Source organism: Schistocerca serialis, chromosome 3, assembly GCF_023864345.2.
Source record: "Schistocerca serialis cubense isolate TAMUIC-IGC-003099 chromosome 3, iqSchSeri2.2, whole genome shotgun sequence".
In the NCBI taxonomy this organism is placed as follows: domain Eukaryota; kingdom Metazoa; phylum Arthropoda; class Insecta; order Orthoptera; family Acrididae; genus Schistocerca; species Schistocerca serialis.
Genome location: NC_064640.1, coordinates 197836043 through 197850859, shown reverse-complemented (window position 1 = coordinate 197850859; position 14817 = coordinate 197836043). Strand labels below are relative to the sequence as shown.

The 14817-nt window shown below is 40.3% G+C and overlaps 1 protein-coding gene across 6 annotated transcripts in view; it reads right to left on the bottom strand.

Annotated features, from left to right (window-relative positions):
• Nucleotides 1–14817, bottom strand: part of LOC126469904 (bestrophin-2-like) — a 668302-nt gene that overhangs the window by 30620 nt on the left and 622865 nt on the right. For all 6 annotated transcript variants that reach the window (XM_050097253.1, XM_050097257.1, XM_050097256.1 and 3 more), the window contains one exon: nucleotides 13938–14093. In XM_050097253.1, coding sequence (XP_049953210.1) covers nucleotides 13938–14093 — 156 coding nt within the window. The remainder of the gene's footprint in view (nucleotides 1–13937; nucleotides 14094–14817) is intronic.

The window sequence follows — 14817 nt, the reverse complement described above, 5'->3', positions numbered from 1 at the left end:
TATTATGTTTAACACACTAATCAGCATTAATATAGTCTTAGACATGACTGAAAACAGTCTGACAAAGTTCGGATAGTTTTTAAATTTCACGTTTGTGCATAGTATGTTGGTAGCACTTCGTCACCTTGCCTGTTATGCTGTGTAGCAGACTTTAAAGCTGTGTGGATCAGCATAACGAAAAGGCATGGGGTCTTGCTCATTTTGTCCATGACTGTACATTAAATGTGTTCTATATTGTAAATCATTTGGAATAAGGCATATGTCTATATGAAGGTTATAGGTTATTTGCTCAAAATAATCATCCCTGTTATATCCCTGAATGTTGACTATTCCTTCTGGGACACCCTGTATACTCCTAGACAATGAGTCACAACCTTTGCTTGTAGTAACACATACTCAACCACAAATAGCAGTTGTAGGCATTGTCAATCCTACTTCTGACACCAAGTGAAGTGGATCCTGCAGTGTAGGGAAACTCGTGTGGCAGATTGGTTCATGATGGTGGGTCACAGCGAGGGAGTAGGCTGTTGGCACCTTAGATGATAGGTGTCAGAGGCAAAACATTTTATTAACACTCACGTGACTACACTTATAGCATTTCAGTGGAAGTGGTGGACACACTCCCTAACAGCACATGGTGAGGATGGAGCACAATTGCAGTGAGCTGACAGCCACTGGGTGGTGATGTTGGTGCCCAGTAATGCTGACTCCAGTAGCTTATGTAGTGGTGTGCACCCCAATGCCAGCAGCTCTGAGGACTGTCAGGTTGCTCACAGGGGATGCCAGCCATGGTGGTGGAATTTTACCTGTGAGTGGTGGCACTGGTGCCTAGGCTCCTGCACCTGAATGAAAATGTGGGTGGCTGCACCACTCTGATCATATTCTCCTGCCCTCCAGAGCAGGAGTCTGGCCACTGTGAGAGTGGGACAGGGAGCATTCAATTGGTGGAGAAGTATCAAGTTCGAGAAGATGGACTCGGCACTAGCAGATGGTGTGGTGGTGCAGGCCAGAGGTCACGGCAGCCGTACACTGTCTTATATTGCTCAGTCACTTTGCACAGTCCTCTTGACCCCACAGGCACTGCTAAATTGCTGAGACCTTTGCTAAAATGAATGGTTATTTATACTTGTTCACTGTGCACTAGTTGTGCTAATGAGCTGTATCCATTTGCATTCAGAAAAAACAAACATATGGCCTGGTAGTGTGGAAATGGCTTGGCTCATCCTGCAAGAGCTCTGTCTTACCACTGCATTGCAATATTGCAGTGTCTGGCCTACTCCACCCCATGATATGTAAACGTACCTCTTGTTGCAACTGGCATGCTGATACCTTAGCAGCTGCTGGTTGCTTTTGACTGCTGCAGCTGAACTGCTAGTTTCCACAGTAATACTCAAAAAACAGTGGTGGCCCTTCTGAAGTCCACTGTTTTTCCCATTGCTGATAGTGGAGGTCAAAATCACAAACAACCTGGTTAAAAATTCACTTTTCGCAATTTTGTCGCATTTTTGGACACCCTTTTTTATGCTGTATTCATGTTTTTTCCACTTCATCCCACTTTTGTAAACTTCACAGCAGAAACAGTACTTTATTTTCACAGTCTCCATGTTTTACAAACTGATTGTAATCCATAAATTTTATCTGTATCTCTTTAAAAACTGGAAAATGCTTGTCAAGTGTTCAGTTTTATTTTCAGTCATGTTGTTGATTTGTATTCATTATTACTTGCATATAATTAAATATGATAGTTACTTCAATTATGCTGCATATTGAAAAAAAAATTAATAAACCAGCACCATTTATTTGGTGACATAGGTAATACATGAATACAAATATACAAATCTTCCTAGGCAAGTTGGTGCAGTGAAAAGTTATGTGTAATATTATATGTACAAATTGTTATGGTAATGGGAATTTCAGAATGAAAATATTAAACAACAATCGGGTTAGGCAACCACTCACCTGCACTCACCTGTATTGGAGAAATGTGTGGAACATAGGTGCATGTAACAGGACAGAAAATTTTGCTTCCTTTACAGTCATCATTCTTTATCCTATATATATATATATATATATATATATATATATATATATATATATATATATATATATATATATATATAGGGAGAAGAATGATAACTGTAAAGGAAGCAAAATTTTCTGTCCTGTTACATGCACCTATGTTCCACACATTTCTCCATTACAGGTGAGTGTGTGTGTGTGTGTGTGTGTGTGTGTAAAAAAAAAAAAAAAAAATATATATATATATATATAAATAGAGGGAAACATTCCACGCGGGAAAAATATATTTAAAAACATAGATGATGTGACTTACCATACGAAAGTGCTGGCAGGTCGATAGAAACACAAACAAACACATACATACACACAAAATTCTAGCTTTTGCAACCAATGGTTGCTTCATCAGGAAAGAGGGAAGGAGAGGGAAAGACGAAAGGATGTGGGTTTTAAGGGAGAGGGTAAGGAGTTATTCCAATCCCGGGAGCAAAAAGACTTACCTTAGGGGGAAAAAAGGACAGGTATACACTCGCACACACACACATATCCATCCGCACATACACAGACACAAGCAGACATTTGTAAAGGCAAAGAGTTTGGGCAGAGATGTCAGTCGAGGCGGAAGTACAGAGGCAAAGATGTTGTTGAAAGACAGGTGAGGTATGAGCGGCGGCAACTTGAAATTAGCGGAGGTTGAGGCCTGGCGGATAATGAGAAGAGAGGATATACTGAAGGGCAAGTTCCCATCTCCGGAGTTCTGACAGGTTGGTGTTAGTGGGAAGTATCCAGATAACCCGGACGGTGTAACACTGTGCCAAGATGTGCTGGCCGTGCACCAAGGCATGTTTAGCCACAGGGTGATCCTCATTACCAACAAACACTGTCTGCCTGTGTCCATTCATGCGAATGGACAGTTTGTTGCTGGTCATTCCCACATAGAAAGCTTCACAGTGTAGGCAGGTCAGTTGGTAAATTACGTGGGTGCTTTCACACGTGGCTCTGCCTTTGATCGTGTACACCTTCCGGGTTACAGGACTGGAGTAGGTGGTGGTGGGAGGGTGCATTGGACAGGTTTTACACTGGGGGCGGTTACAAGGGTAGGAGCCAGAGGGTAAGGAAGGTGGTTTGGGGATTCCATAGGGATGAACTAAGAGGTTACGAAGGTTAGGTGGATGCCGGAAAGACACCCTTGGTGGAGTGGGGAGGATTTCATGAAGGATGGATCTCATTTCAGGGCAGGATTTGAGGAAGTAGTATCCCTGCTGGAGAGCCACATTCAGTGTCTGATCCAGTCCCAGAAAGTATCCTGTCACAATTTGGGCACTTTTGTGGTTTTTCTGTGGGAGGTTCTGGGTTTGAGGGGACAAGGAAGTGGCTCTGGTTATTTGCTTCTGTACCAGGTCGGGAGGGTAGTTGCGGGATGTGAAATCTGTTTTCAGGTTGTTGGTGTAATGGTTTAGGGATTCCGGACTGGAGCAGATTCGTTTGCCACGAAGACCTAGGCTGTAGGGAAGGGACCGTTTGATGTGGAATGGGTGGCAGCTGTCGTAATGGAGATACTGTTGCTTGTTGGTGGGTTTGATGTGGACGGACGTGTGAAGCTGGCCATTGGTGTAATGGTTTAGGGATTCCGGACTGGAGCATATTCGTTTGCCACGAAGACCTCTTAGTTCATCCCTATGGAATCCCCAAACCACCTTCCTTACCCTCTGGCTCCTACCCTTGTAACCGCCCCCAGTGTAAAACCTGTCCAATGCACCCTCCCACCACCACCTACTCCAGTCCTGTACCCAGAAGGTGTACACAATCAAAGGCAGAGCCACATGTGAAAGCACCCATGTGATTTACCAACTGACCTGCCTACACTGTGAAGCTTTCTATGTGGGAATGACCAGCAACAAACTGTCCATTCGCATGAATGGACACAGGCAGACAGTGTTTGTTGGTAATGAGGATCACCCTGTGGCTAAACATGCCTTGGTGCACGGCCAGCACATCTTGGCACAGTGTTACACCGTCCGGGTTATCTGGATACTTCCCACTAACACCAACCTGTCAGAACTCAGGAGATGGGAACTTGCCCTTCAGTATATCCTCTCTTCTCGTTATCTGCCAGGCCTCGACCTCCACTAATTTCAAGTTGCCGCTGCTCATACCTCACCTGTCTTTCAACAATGTCTTTGCCTCTGTACTTCCGTCTCGACTGACATCTCTGCCCAAACTCTTTGCCTTTACAAATGTCTGATTGTGTCTGTGTATGTGTGGATGGATATGTGTGTGTGTGCGAGTGCCCCCAGGTTGTTGGTGTAATGGTTTAGGGATTCCGGACTGGAGCAGATTCGTTTGCCACGAAGACCTAGGCTGTCCTTTTTTCCCCCTAAGGTAAGTCTTTCCGCTCCCAGGATTGGAATGACTCCTTACCCTCTCCCTTAAAACCCACATGCTTTCGTCTTTCCCTCTCCTTCCCTCTTTCTTGATGAAGCAACCATTGGTTGCGAAAGCTAGAATTTTGTGTGTATGTATGTGTTTGTTTGTGTTTCTATCAACCTGCCAGCGCTTTCGTATGGTAAGTCACATCATCTTTGTTTTTAAATATATACAGACACATTCGTATAAACAGCTTAATGCATCTGCTCTCACCTGCAGCAACACTGACATTTGTGAGTGGTTGCATAGGCTGACAGAAAATACAATTTCACCCCAGTTAGATGAAATGGCAAACTTGTTTAAATCACTTGACCTATATAAAGAAACGTTTTGTTTGCTGTTCTGTAGGTAAGACTTAAACCACTGATATGCTGTTCCATTTATACCATAGAATTGTAATTTCTGTAACATAATGTCATGGTTCACACAATCAAATGCTTTGGAGAAGTCACAGAAAATTCCTATTGGTGACATTTTACTATTTAAAGACTCTATTATGTAGGCAGTGAAATTGTATATTGCTGCCTCAGTGGAACAGCATTTTTGAAATTCGAACTGTGATTTACTAAGTATCCCATTACTGTTGAGATGGATAACCACTCTTGAGTACATTATTTTCTTGAAGATTTTTGAGAATGCTGTAAGCAAGGATACTGGCCAATAATTATTGACATCTGTAGTGTCCCCCTTTTTGTAGAGAGAGGAAAAATACCTTGAGTTAGTGATGCATTACATATGTGATTCAGAACATCAGCTGTAATTGCTCCACATTGTTTTAATATCTTATTAGAGATGTCATCTACTCCACTAGAACATTTATTTTTCAAAGATTTAATAATTTTACTTATTTCACAAGAAGTTGTAATTTGACTAAAATTTTTCAAAACTAGCTCTTCCATGTACTGCCTGGCTTTTTCTTTTGAACTATTTATTCTCACCAATTTTTTCTCCTACACTTAAGAAATGGTTGTTAAATACATTAGCCACTTGTGTACTGCTGGTTAGGATGGTGTCATTCTCTTTAGTAGTAATACTACCTACCCCAATGGTTATTTTTCCTGTCTCCCTTCAAACAACATTCCATATTGATTTTATTTTATTGCTGGAGTTGTTAATTTCTTCTCTAATATACATATTTCTTGATTTCCTTACAAATTTTCTCAGTGTGTTACAATAATTTTTATAGTGTAAAACTACTTCTGGATCTTTACTAGTTCTTGCTGTCTCATACAGTTTTCTTTTTCTTTCTGAAGGCACATTAATACCTGTAGTAATCCAAGGTTTCTTTGAAAAGTGTGTGGTGTTACATTTAGTAATTTTCTTTGAGAAACAATGTTCAAAAAGGGATATAAATTTATCAAGAAATATGTTGCATTTATCATTAGCATTTGGCTCATTATATACTGGGTGTTCAAAAAGTCAGTATAAATTTGAAAACTTAATAAACCACAGAATGATGTAGCTAGAGAGGTAAAAATTGACACACATGCTTGGAAGTATATGGGGTTTTATTAGAAGAAAAAAATAAAATTAAAAAAACAAAGTTCACAAAACGTCTGACAGATGGTGCTGGACAGCAAAACGTCAGTGACTATGCATGACAATCGTGTATAAAAGGAGGTGTAATGAGAGAGAGAATCAGATGCACCAGCAGTTGCAGCATGATGACGTTACCTGAAAAGGCGCTTTTAGTGAAGCTGTATTATCAGAATGGGGAATGTGCTAGTTCAGCGTTACAATCCTATCACCATAGGAATGGGATTCAAATGGGTAAAGGTCCGTTGACCGTGGCGAGAATGATTTCGAAGTTCGAAGCCACGGGTTGTTTAGATGATAGACCCCGTAGTGGCCGACCGAGCACAAGGCGTAATGCTGCTGAGACAGTTCAGGAAGAAATGGAGACTGTAGTGGGTTCGTCTATGCACGGGGAAGTCAGTGCTCATGCAGTCGCACGTCGCACCGGCATTCCATACACTACTGTTTGGTTGGCACTTAGGCGTACCCTCCAATGCTATCCGTACAAAATCCATCAGCATCGTGAACTGTCACCTGGTGATTTTGTGAAGTGGAGGGCATTTGCGGTGTGGGCGTTTCAAAAGATGGCGGAAGATGACGATTGGTTGAGTAACGTGTTGTGGACCGACGAAGCTCATTTCATGCTCCGAGGGTCTGTCAATGCCCACAACTGCAGAATTTGGGCTACTGAAAATCCTAGAACTGTCGTGGAAACTCCACTGCGTGACGAGAAAGTCATGGTATGGGTTGGATTTACCACATCTACCATTATTGGGCCTTTTTTCTTAGAGGAAATGCGTGATTCTGGTTTTGTAGCTGCTACCGTGATGGGTGAGAGGTATGCCGATATGTTACAGAATCGCATCATCCCCAGCCTGACTGATAAACACCTGCTGGAATGTACAATGTTTATGCAGGATGGAGCTCCACCCCTTATTGCTAGATGCGTGAAAGATCTCTTGTGCACATGGTTTGGTGATGATCGTGTGCTCAGCTGCCACTTTCATCATGCTTGGCCTCCCAGGTCCCCAGACCTCAGTCTGTTCGATTACTGGCTTTGGGGTTACCTGAAGTTGCAAGTGTATCGTGATTGACCGACATCTCTAGGGATGCTGAAAGACAACATCCAATGCCAATGCCTCACCATAACTCCGGACATGCTTTACAGAACTGTTCACAACATTATTCCTCGACTACAGCTATTGTTGAGGAATGGTGGTGGACATATTGAGCATTTCATGTAAAGAACATCACCTTTGCTTTGTCTTACTTTGTTATGCTAATTATTGCTATTCTGATCATATGAAGCGCCATCTGTCAGCCATTTTGTGAACTCTTCCCCCCCCCCCCTCCCCCCCTCATATAACCCCATGTCATTCCAAGCATGTGTGTCAATATGTAGCTATCTACATCATTCTGTGATTTATTCAGTTTTCAAATTTATACTGACTTTTTGATCACCTGGTACATCTCCTCAATTAACATTTCTTAAACTTCCTCTGAAGTGCTCTATAGATACCGGGTTGAGCAACCTCACACTTTTACTTAATGGTTTCTGAACTGTACACCCTGTTAGGTGTTGTAAGTTAATCAGTTGTGCTTCATGGCCTGACAATCCATTTACCACAGGGAAAGCATGGGTTTGTTTTACATCCTCTTTCTGTACAAATACATTATCTATTACAATGCTACTGTCTTGAGCTATTCATGTGGGGAAATTGACCACTGATTCTATGTTATATGTTGTTAATAGCACTTGTAGTTCACTTTTCCTATCAGAATTTCTTAGAAAGTTTACACTGAAATCACCACAGATTAATAACTTTTTCTTTTTGTCTGACAGAAAGCATAATAGGGAGTCAAACTTTTTTATGAATAGCTCCAAGTCTCCTAATGGAGACCTGTACACTGTTGCTAATATCAATACTACATTGTCTATCTAAAGATCACATGCACAAACCTCAAAGTGCCGATCAACACAAAATTTGCTTACTTCTACAGTTTTGTATTTATACCCTTGTTTTATGAAAATGGCAACTCCTCTTATATCCATCCTAGATCTACAAGTATAAGATGTTAAATTATACCTATTTATACTGACACTATCCATCCACACAGTTACATGGTGTTCAGACAGACAAAGTATATCAATCTCATTTTTATTTTTGAGATCGTCTAAATGCACTAATATCTCATCTACTTTACTTTTTATTCCCCTGATATTTTGATGAAATAAGTTGACACTGCCCTTAGCTTTGTCCCTATTTACTGTACACAAAATTTCTTTTATTCTATTTATCTTGATTGTTGTCTGTCTGGACTTTGGATTTATCCTAAAAACCTGTCTGCCTGGACTCATTAACCACTGGGATCACCCCTTGTGTGACTGACTGTGACCTTTCTTACAGTTTCTGCTAATAGAGAAGCTAACTTATTTTTCCCCTTCCTATTTAGGTGCAGGCCATGTGTAGTGTGTCCCCACCTACCAATAGCATTAACTGGAACAAAACGTATGGAGCATCCTGTTCAGCTCAGTGTTAAAATGCATTACAGCAGTGTTTACCCAGGGCTGATCATGATGCAGAAAGACCTCCACAAACCCCCGTAAGAAGACTGACTCTGGCTGGCCATATGGTGCTACTGAGAGGGAAGATTGTCACATTCATCATATTGCTGTTGTGCATTATACTGCATCTGCAGCAGCAATTTGAGCACCAGTTGGCAACACAGTGATACAATGAACTGTTCCAGATTGGTTACTTCGAGGTCAGCTCTGAGCCAGGCACCTTGTAGCATGCATTCCACTGACACCAAACCACTGCCGTTTGTGACTTCAGCATTGTCAAGCGAGAGTTCATGGGAGGGTGGAGTGGAGACCTGTTGTATTTTCTAATTAAAGCCCATTCTGCCTCAGTGTCAGTGATGGCCATGTATTGGTTAGAAGGAGGCTAGCTGAGTGCCTCCAACCAACCTGACTGTGACCTAGACACACTGGACTTACACCTGGAGTTATGGTCTGGGATACAGTTTTGTATGACGGCAGGAGCACTCTCATGGTTATTCCACACATGCTGACTGCAAATTTATATGGCAGTCTGGTAATCTGACATGTTATGCTGCCATTCATGAACAACATTCCAGAGGGTTTTCCCAACAGGATAACGCTCACCCACATGCCACTGTTGCAACTCAGTATGCTCTATAGAGTGCTGACATGTTGCCTTGGCCTGCTTGATCACCAAATCTGTCCCCAATAAAACACATATGAGATATCACTGGATGAAATCTCCAGCATCATGCAGGACCAGCATTTACTGTCCTTGTACTGACTGACCAAGTGTAACATGTATGGAACTCCATCCCACAAATTGATATCTGGCACCTATATGACACAATACAAGCACATTTGCATGCTTGCATTCAACATTCTGGTGGTTGCACTGGCTAATGATGTACCAGCATTTCAGATTTGCAATTACTTTTCTCGTGCTTACATTAACTTGTGAACTTGCAATGTTAATCACTTAAATATGTTACCTAGACAAGTGTTTTCCAGAAAACACATTACACTACATTAATTATTTCTTTGTGCTGGGGTTTTTCCTATCAGTTGATTCAAGGGTTCTGGAGGAATTCATTCAGATTACAAAAGTGGTGCTTAAGTTAATATCCTTTCAAGGCTGCTTTGAATTTTATTAGGTCCATCATTATCTTGATTTCTTTTGCCAGTTCACTGTAGATAATTTTGGCATCATGTAATGCTTTTTTTTGGCAAAGACACACTTTTACTTGGTGCATGTGAGATTTTGTTTTTGATCTTGTGTTATGATAACATATCTTTCTCACAGAAGAGGAAGAATTCTCATCCTTTTAAAGAGCCCTGTGCAGGGTTTGATATTTTTGATTACTGTTATGATTCTCACTATCTTTTTTGGATCCTAAAGAGTTTTAGGCAGGATGATGAATTATATGTAAATTGAAGAGGATCACTGCTATCAGCTGCAGCAGGACATTACACGGAATCAGCAGTGATGAGTGAAAATGGGTACCAGACAGGGATTTGACCAGGGATATCCTGCTTATGAAGCAGGTGTGTTAATGACTGTGCCATCTGGGACACAGTGTTATCGCAAGTTCAAAAGAACAGTCGCCACACATTCCCATAATTGATACGCCTAGTTGGGTAATGGATCAAACTTCTTCAGTGCAGATGCAGAAATACGTCTGATCTCCCATGGGAATCTCAGAGTAGTGAACAAGAGAAGAATGGACAGGAACTATGAATAGGTGGCATTTGATGGGAATGTGGATTAGCTTTGAGGGATGTTGCGATAGTCCATGCAGTTGCAATAACGCTGTGTCCGGATGGCCAGATGTTAATGCACCTGTCTAGTAAGCAGGAGGTCTCTGGTTCAAATCCCAGTCCAGTACACATTTTCACTCACCAATGCTGATTCTGCAAAATGTCCCACTGCAGTTGTCAGCTGTGATCCACTTCAATTTACACATAATGTTTCACAACTGTGGATTCTGCATGGTGTCTGTTCTTTTGGACATGTCCAAACAGATGCCATGCAGTCCTATAATTGATACATGCATCTGGGCAATAGATCCACCTTCGTCAGTGTGGATGCACAAATATATCTGACCTCCTGTGGGAATCTCAGAGTAGTGAACAGGAGTAAAATGGACAGGGACTGCAGATAGGTGTCACTCGGTGGGAATCTGGGTCAGCCATGAGGTAGTCTGCACAGTTGCAATAATGCTGTGTCCTGGGTGACAAAGTATTTAACACATACATACATACATACACATAGGTTAACCCTTGTTCCACAAATCATGAATACAACATTTCGTAATGATGTGCAATGTGTCACTTTAATATAAGTTTTCTCCTGCAACTGCAGGAGAGCTTCTGTAATGTTTGGAAGTTAGGAGACGAGGTACTGGCAGATGTAAAGCTGTGAGGACAGGACATCAATTGTGCTCAGGTAGCTCAGTTGGTAGAGCACTTGCACATGAAAGACAATGGTCCCCAGTTCGAGCCTTGGTCCGGCACACAGTTTTAAACTGCCAGGTAGTTTCAGCATAGCTATTGTAAAACTGCTGCTATTCAGTCTCACAGTATGTTGTGCAAGAAAAAAATGTAATTCATACTTTTAACTGATGAAATAAGCTGTAAATGTACAATATTTAATCAAATTTGTAATTATTAACTGTATACAGGGTGGTGCTCAAAATGTGTTACCAATTGTTTCTTTCACAATTTACGACGCACATTAGATATACCGCTGGGATCTCTACAGTAGTACCAGCAGAGCTTGGAAAAACAAATGAGTTATGAAATGATGTGTAATTCATGATGCTGCTGCTAGGAGACTAGTAAGCAGCAATGGCTGACAATGGAAGACTGACAACACAGCAACGATCGGCAATTGTGTTACTTTTTCATGAAGCGAAAAGCCTTGTTGTGACCCAGAGGCCTTTTCGACAACAGTTTAACACACGATGGGTCCCTTGCAAGAAGACCATCCACAGGTTGTATGATAAATTTGTACAGGAAGGAACAGTATTGGAAGCGAAGCGACCTCGGCCTAAGCCTGTTTGTTTGTCAGAGAACATTGAAGCGGTACGAGTTGCTGTACAGAGAAGTCCCAGGAAATGGTGTAGAAAGGCAGCAGTGCAACTGGGAATATCCAGATGCTCTGTTCAACGCATTCTTATAAGTTACCTCCGTATGTACCCATACAAGATGACCTGTGCACAGAAGCTCACTGAAGAACACAAGCAGCAGAGACTACTGTTTGCTCAGTGGGCAGAGGATAGGGAAGAAACTCTCAACAACATTTGGTTTTCAGACGAGGTGCATTTTCATTTAGACAGTGTGGTTAACAAACAAAATGTGCGCTTTTGGGCCGCTGAAAACCCACAAGTGCTTCATGAACAACAACATTATGCTCCGAGGATTACAGCGTGGGCAGCAATTTCCAGTCACGTACTTATTGGACACTTTTTCTTTGAAGAAACTGTGAACAGTGAGCGTTATTTGAGCATGTTTTGCAATAGCTTCATTCCACAGCTTCTTGCTACTGCCTTGCCCTTCAACATGCAGTGGTTCATGCAAGATGGAGCAAGGCCACATACTGCAAACACTGTGTTGGAGTTTTTACATGAGCATTTTGACATGCGGATCATTTCACTCAGGTTTCCAGGTCACTTCAATGACAGACAAAATTGGCCCCCGAATAGTCCAGACCTCAATCCATGTGACTTTTTTCTTTGAGGGTACCTAAAGGAAAAAAATTTCCCGAAACGTCCACGTGATTTAATGGAGCTCAGAAGACTTATTCTTCAAGCTTGCAGTGAAATTATGGAAGACATGTGCCGTAGGGTAATCACTAACTTCAGTGTTCATTTAAAGGAAGTTAGGAAATGAAATGATGGACATATATTGAGCATGTGCTGAGTGAGAACAAATCTCCATGGATGGCTCTTCATTGTAGTATATGTTCCATTCGGATTGTATTGACAATAAAGTTTATATTCAAAAACAAAATGGTAACACATTTCATGTGCCACCCTGTAGATTCAATTTGACATAAAAACCTAAATGACATACATTCAATGGTTGTAAAATAAACAGCAAAAAAGGTTTTCTGCTCAATGTCTTTTGTATAATATATGTACTGGAAACGAAATTTATGTGTACAAATAAATAAATTAATTAATAGCACATTGCACTTAATCCTTTAAATACGCTCTATGCCATCTTAGGTTGTCTTGGAACAAGATCCACAGAAATTTTGTACTGGATATACTTTTAATGTCTGTGCCTCACAACTGAATGTTTACGTCCTCTTCACTATTCTCTTGATGTTTTGGAGATACAATGTTACTGTTTTATTTATATTTATTAGCTTCTTAGGGGTGAGCAAGTTTACAATACTACGAAGTGTTTCTGATAGTGTTTTCTGAAACATTTCTGCCAGTGTACCAATGATTAAGGTGATTGTGTTACCTCTGAATCAAATAGTCTTGTACAGAGTTTGTAAAATGTTAGATCACTTACATAAATTAAAAATAGACTGTTCCCCAGTGCTAATCTTTTTGGAACACCATACTTACCCTCTCTGTAATCCAAATAGCAACTGGTTAATTTATTATTTCCATGAAACTGTATTTCTACTATTTCTTTGTGGATAGTAAGATATGATCTCAGGAAGTCATTAGGAGCACTCCTGATGCTGTCACTATCACATTTCTGCAGCAGTAGGTTATGGTCTATAATATCAAAGACCTTGGATAGGTCAAGGCTTGTACTATCAAGTTTTTGGATTACTTTGTGAAGAAATTCGAATATTACATTTTCTGTATAAACAGACACTACACTGGGCTGTGAATAAAATGTTGCATTTCTCTACAAAAGCTAACGCTCTCTTTTGGATTTGTTTTCAAGTAAATAGGATTCAAACATTTCTCACAATTGACAAGCATAAATAAAGACACTGGGATCTCCAAAAATTAGAAAATACATTATAAATTATCAGTCAGTTCTTCTGACATTTACCTGACTACTACAGTTATTATTTCATAAAATTTGCTCTCAGTTTCAAAAGGACACTAAGATACTCAAACATCACTTTCGGTGCCCGCTACAGAACCTTTCTTCAGCTCATAGCAAAGCATGCTATTTGATGACATGCTTAGTATTACAATATATATGAAAGATGATAAACATATTTTCAAAATATTTTTCCTTAAAAAGTGCACTGTAAAATTTAACTAATATATCCACAATTGATGAGAAGCAATCATATTTGTGTTTCATCTTCACAACTATTGCTTCAGAAGCATATATCAAAGCTAAACACTCAGTAGTATTATTAAGTGTTCACATTCATTGTCGAAACAGTACAGTGTTACTTATTACTACATTATTAAGAGAATTATTTGACTGCATTGGTGAAGCAAATTATTACCTCACTGTCTGTGCAGCTCCTTTTGATGAACTGTTTGTGACGTTTTTGAGTGCTGAGATATCAGTCTCCAAATGTTTACCAGGTGAGTTGTCACCCTCATGTTCAACAACATTTTCAGGCAATTTAAGATTCCCTTTCGAAGTCTGGCCAGGCAACCTGAAATAATAATGAATATTTAAATCTAGTTTAACGAAAGAAACTGCTAAGCACCTCTTGTCATGTTCTGCATAAACCAAAAAAGATAGTTACCTGCACAATTAGATTTGAAAGCATATATTATGTTGACATGAACTTATTCTTTAAAGTATATAATATTTACATTATGTAAAATTGTTAGCTGTATCACTATAAAAGCAAACATGCCTCATTTTAAAAGCAATAACACACAAATGATGATATAATCAAGCAGGTATTTGGTAAATAGGGTGCTTGCATGGAATTAAAGGATTGTTTCCACAACTGCTAAATTATTCTGTTTATCTATAATAATAAGTTTGATGCAATTATGTCAGTGACTAAAATTACTGAAGATAAAAACTGTAGATTTCTATACTCCATATTTCACTAACATATGGGATAATCACAACTTAAAGATAAATGATTAGTTTTACAGAACTGTACATGAACTCTGACTCTGATTATTCAGTATGATCAGCAGCTCCCATTTGCTACAATCAGGGACTGTAAATATTGTGGCAGGGAGTCAAAGGAAACCTGAATGTCCCCGCCACATGGCTTGTATGCATAGCCACAAGGCATTAACAGTATTTGCTGGAGGTTCTTGTTGACCAAGCTAGCAACCATCTGTATCACAGGTGTATTCGATAGGTGACAACAAGGAAAACATACAGATTAAAGACAGAGATTCAGCAATTATTCC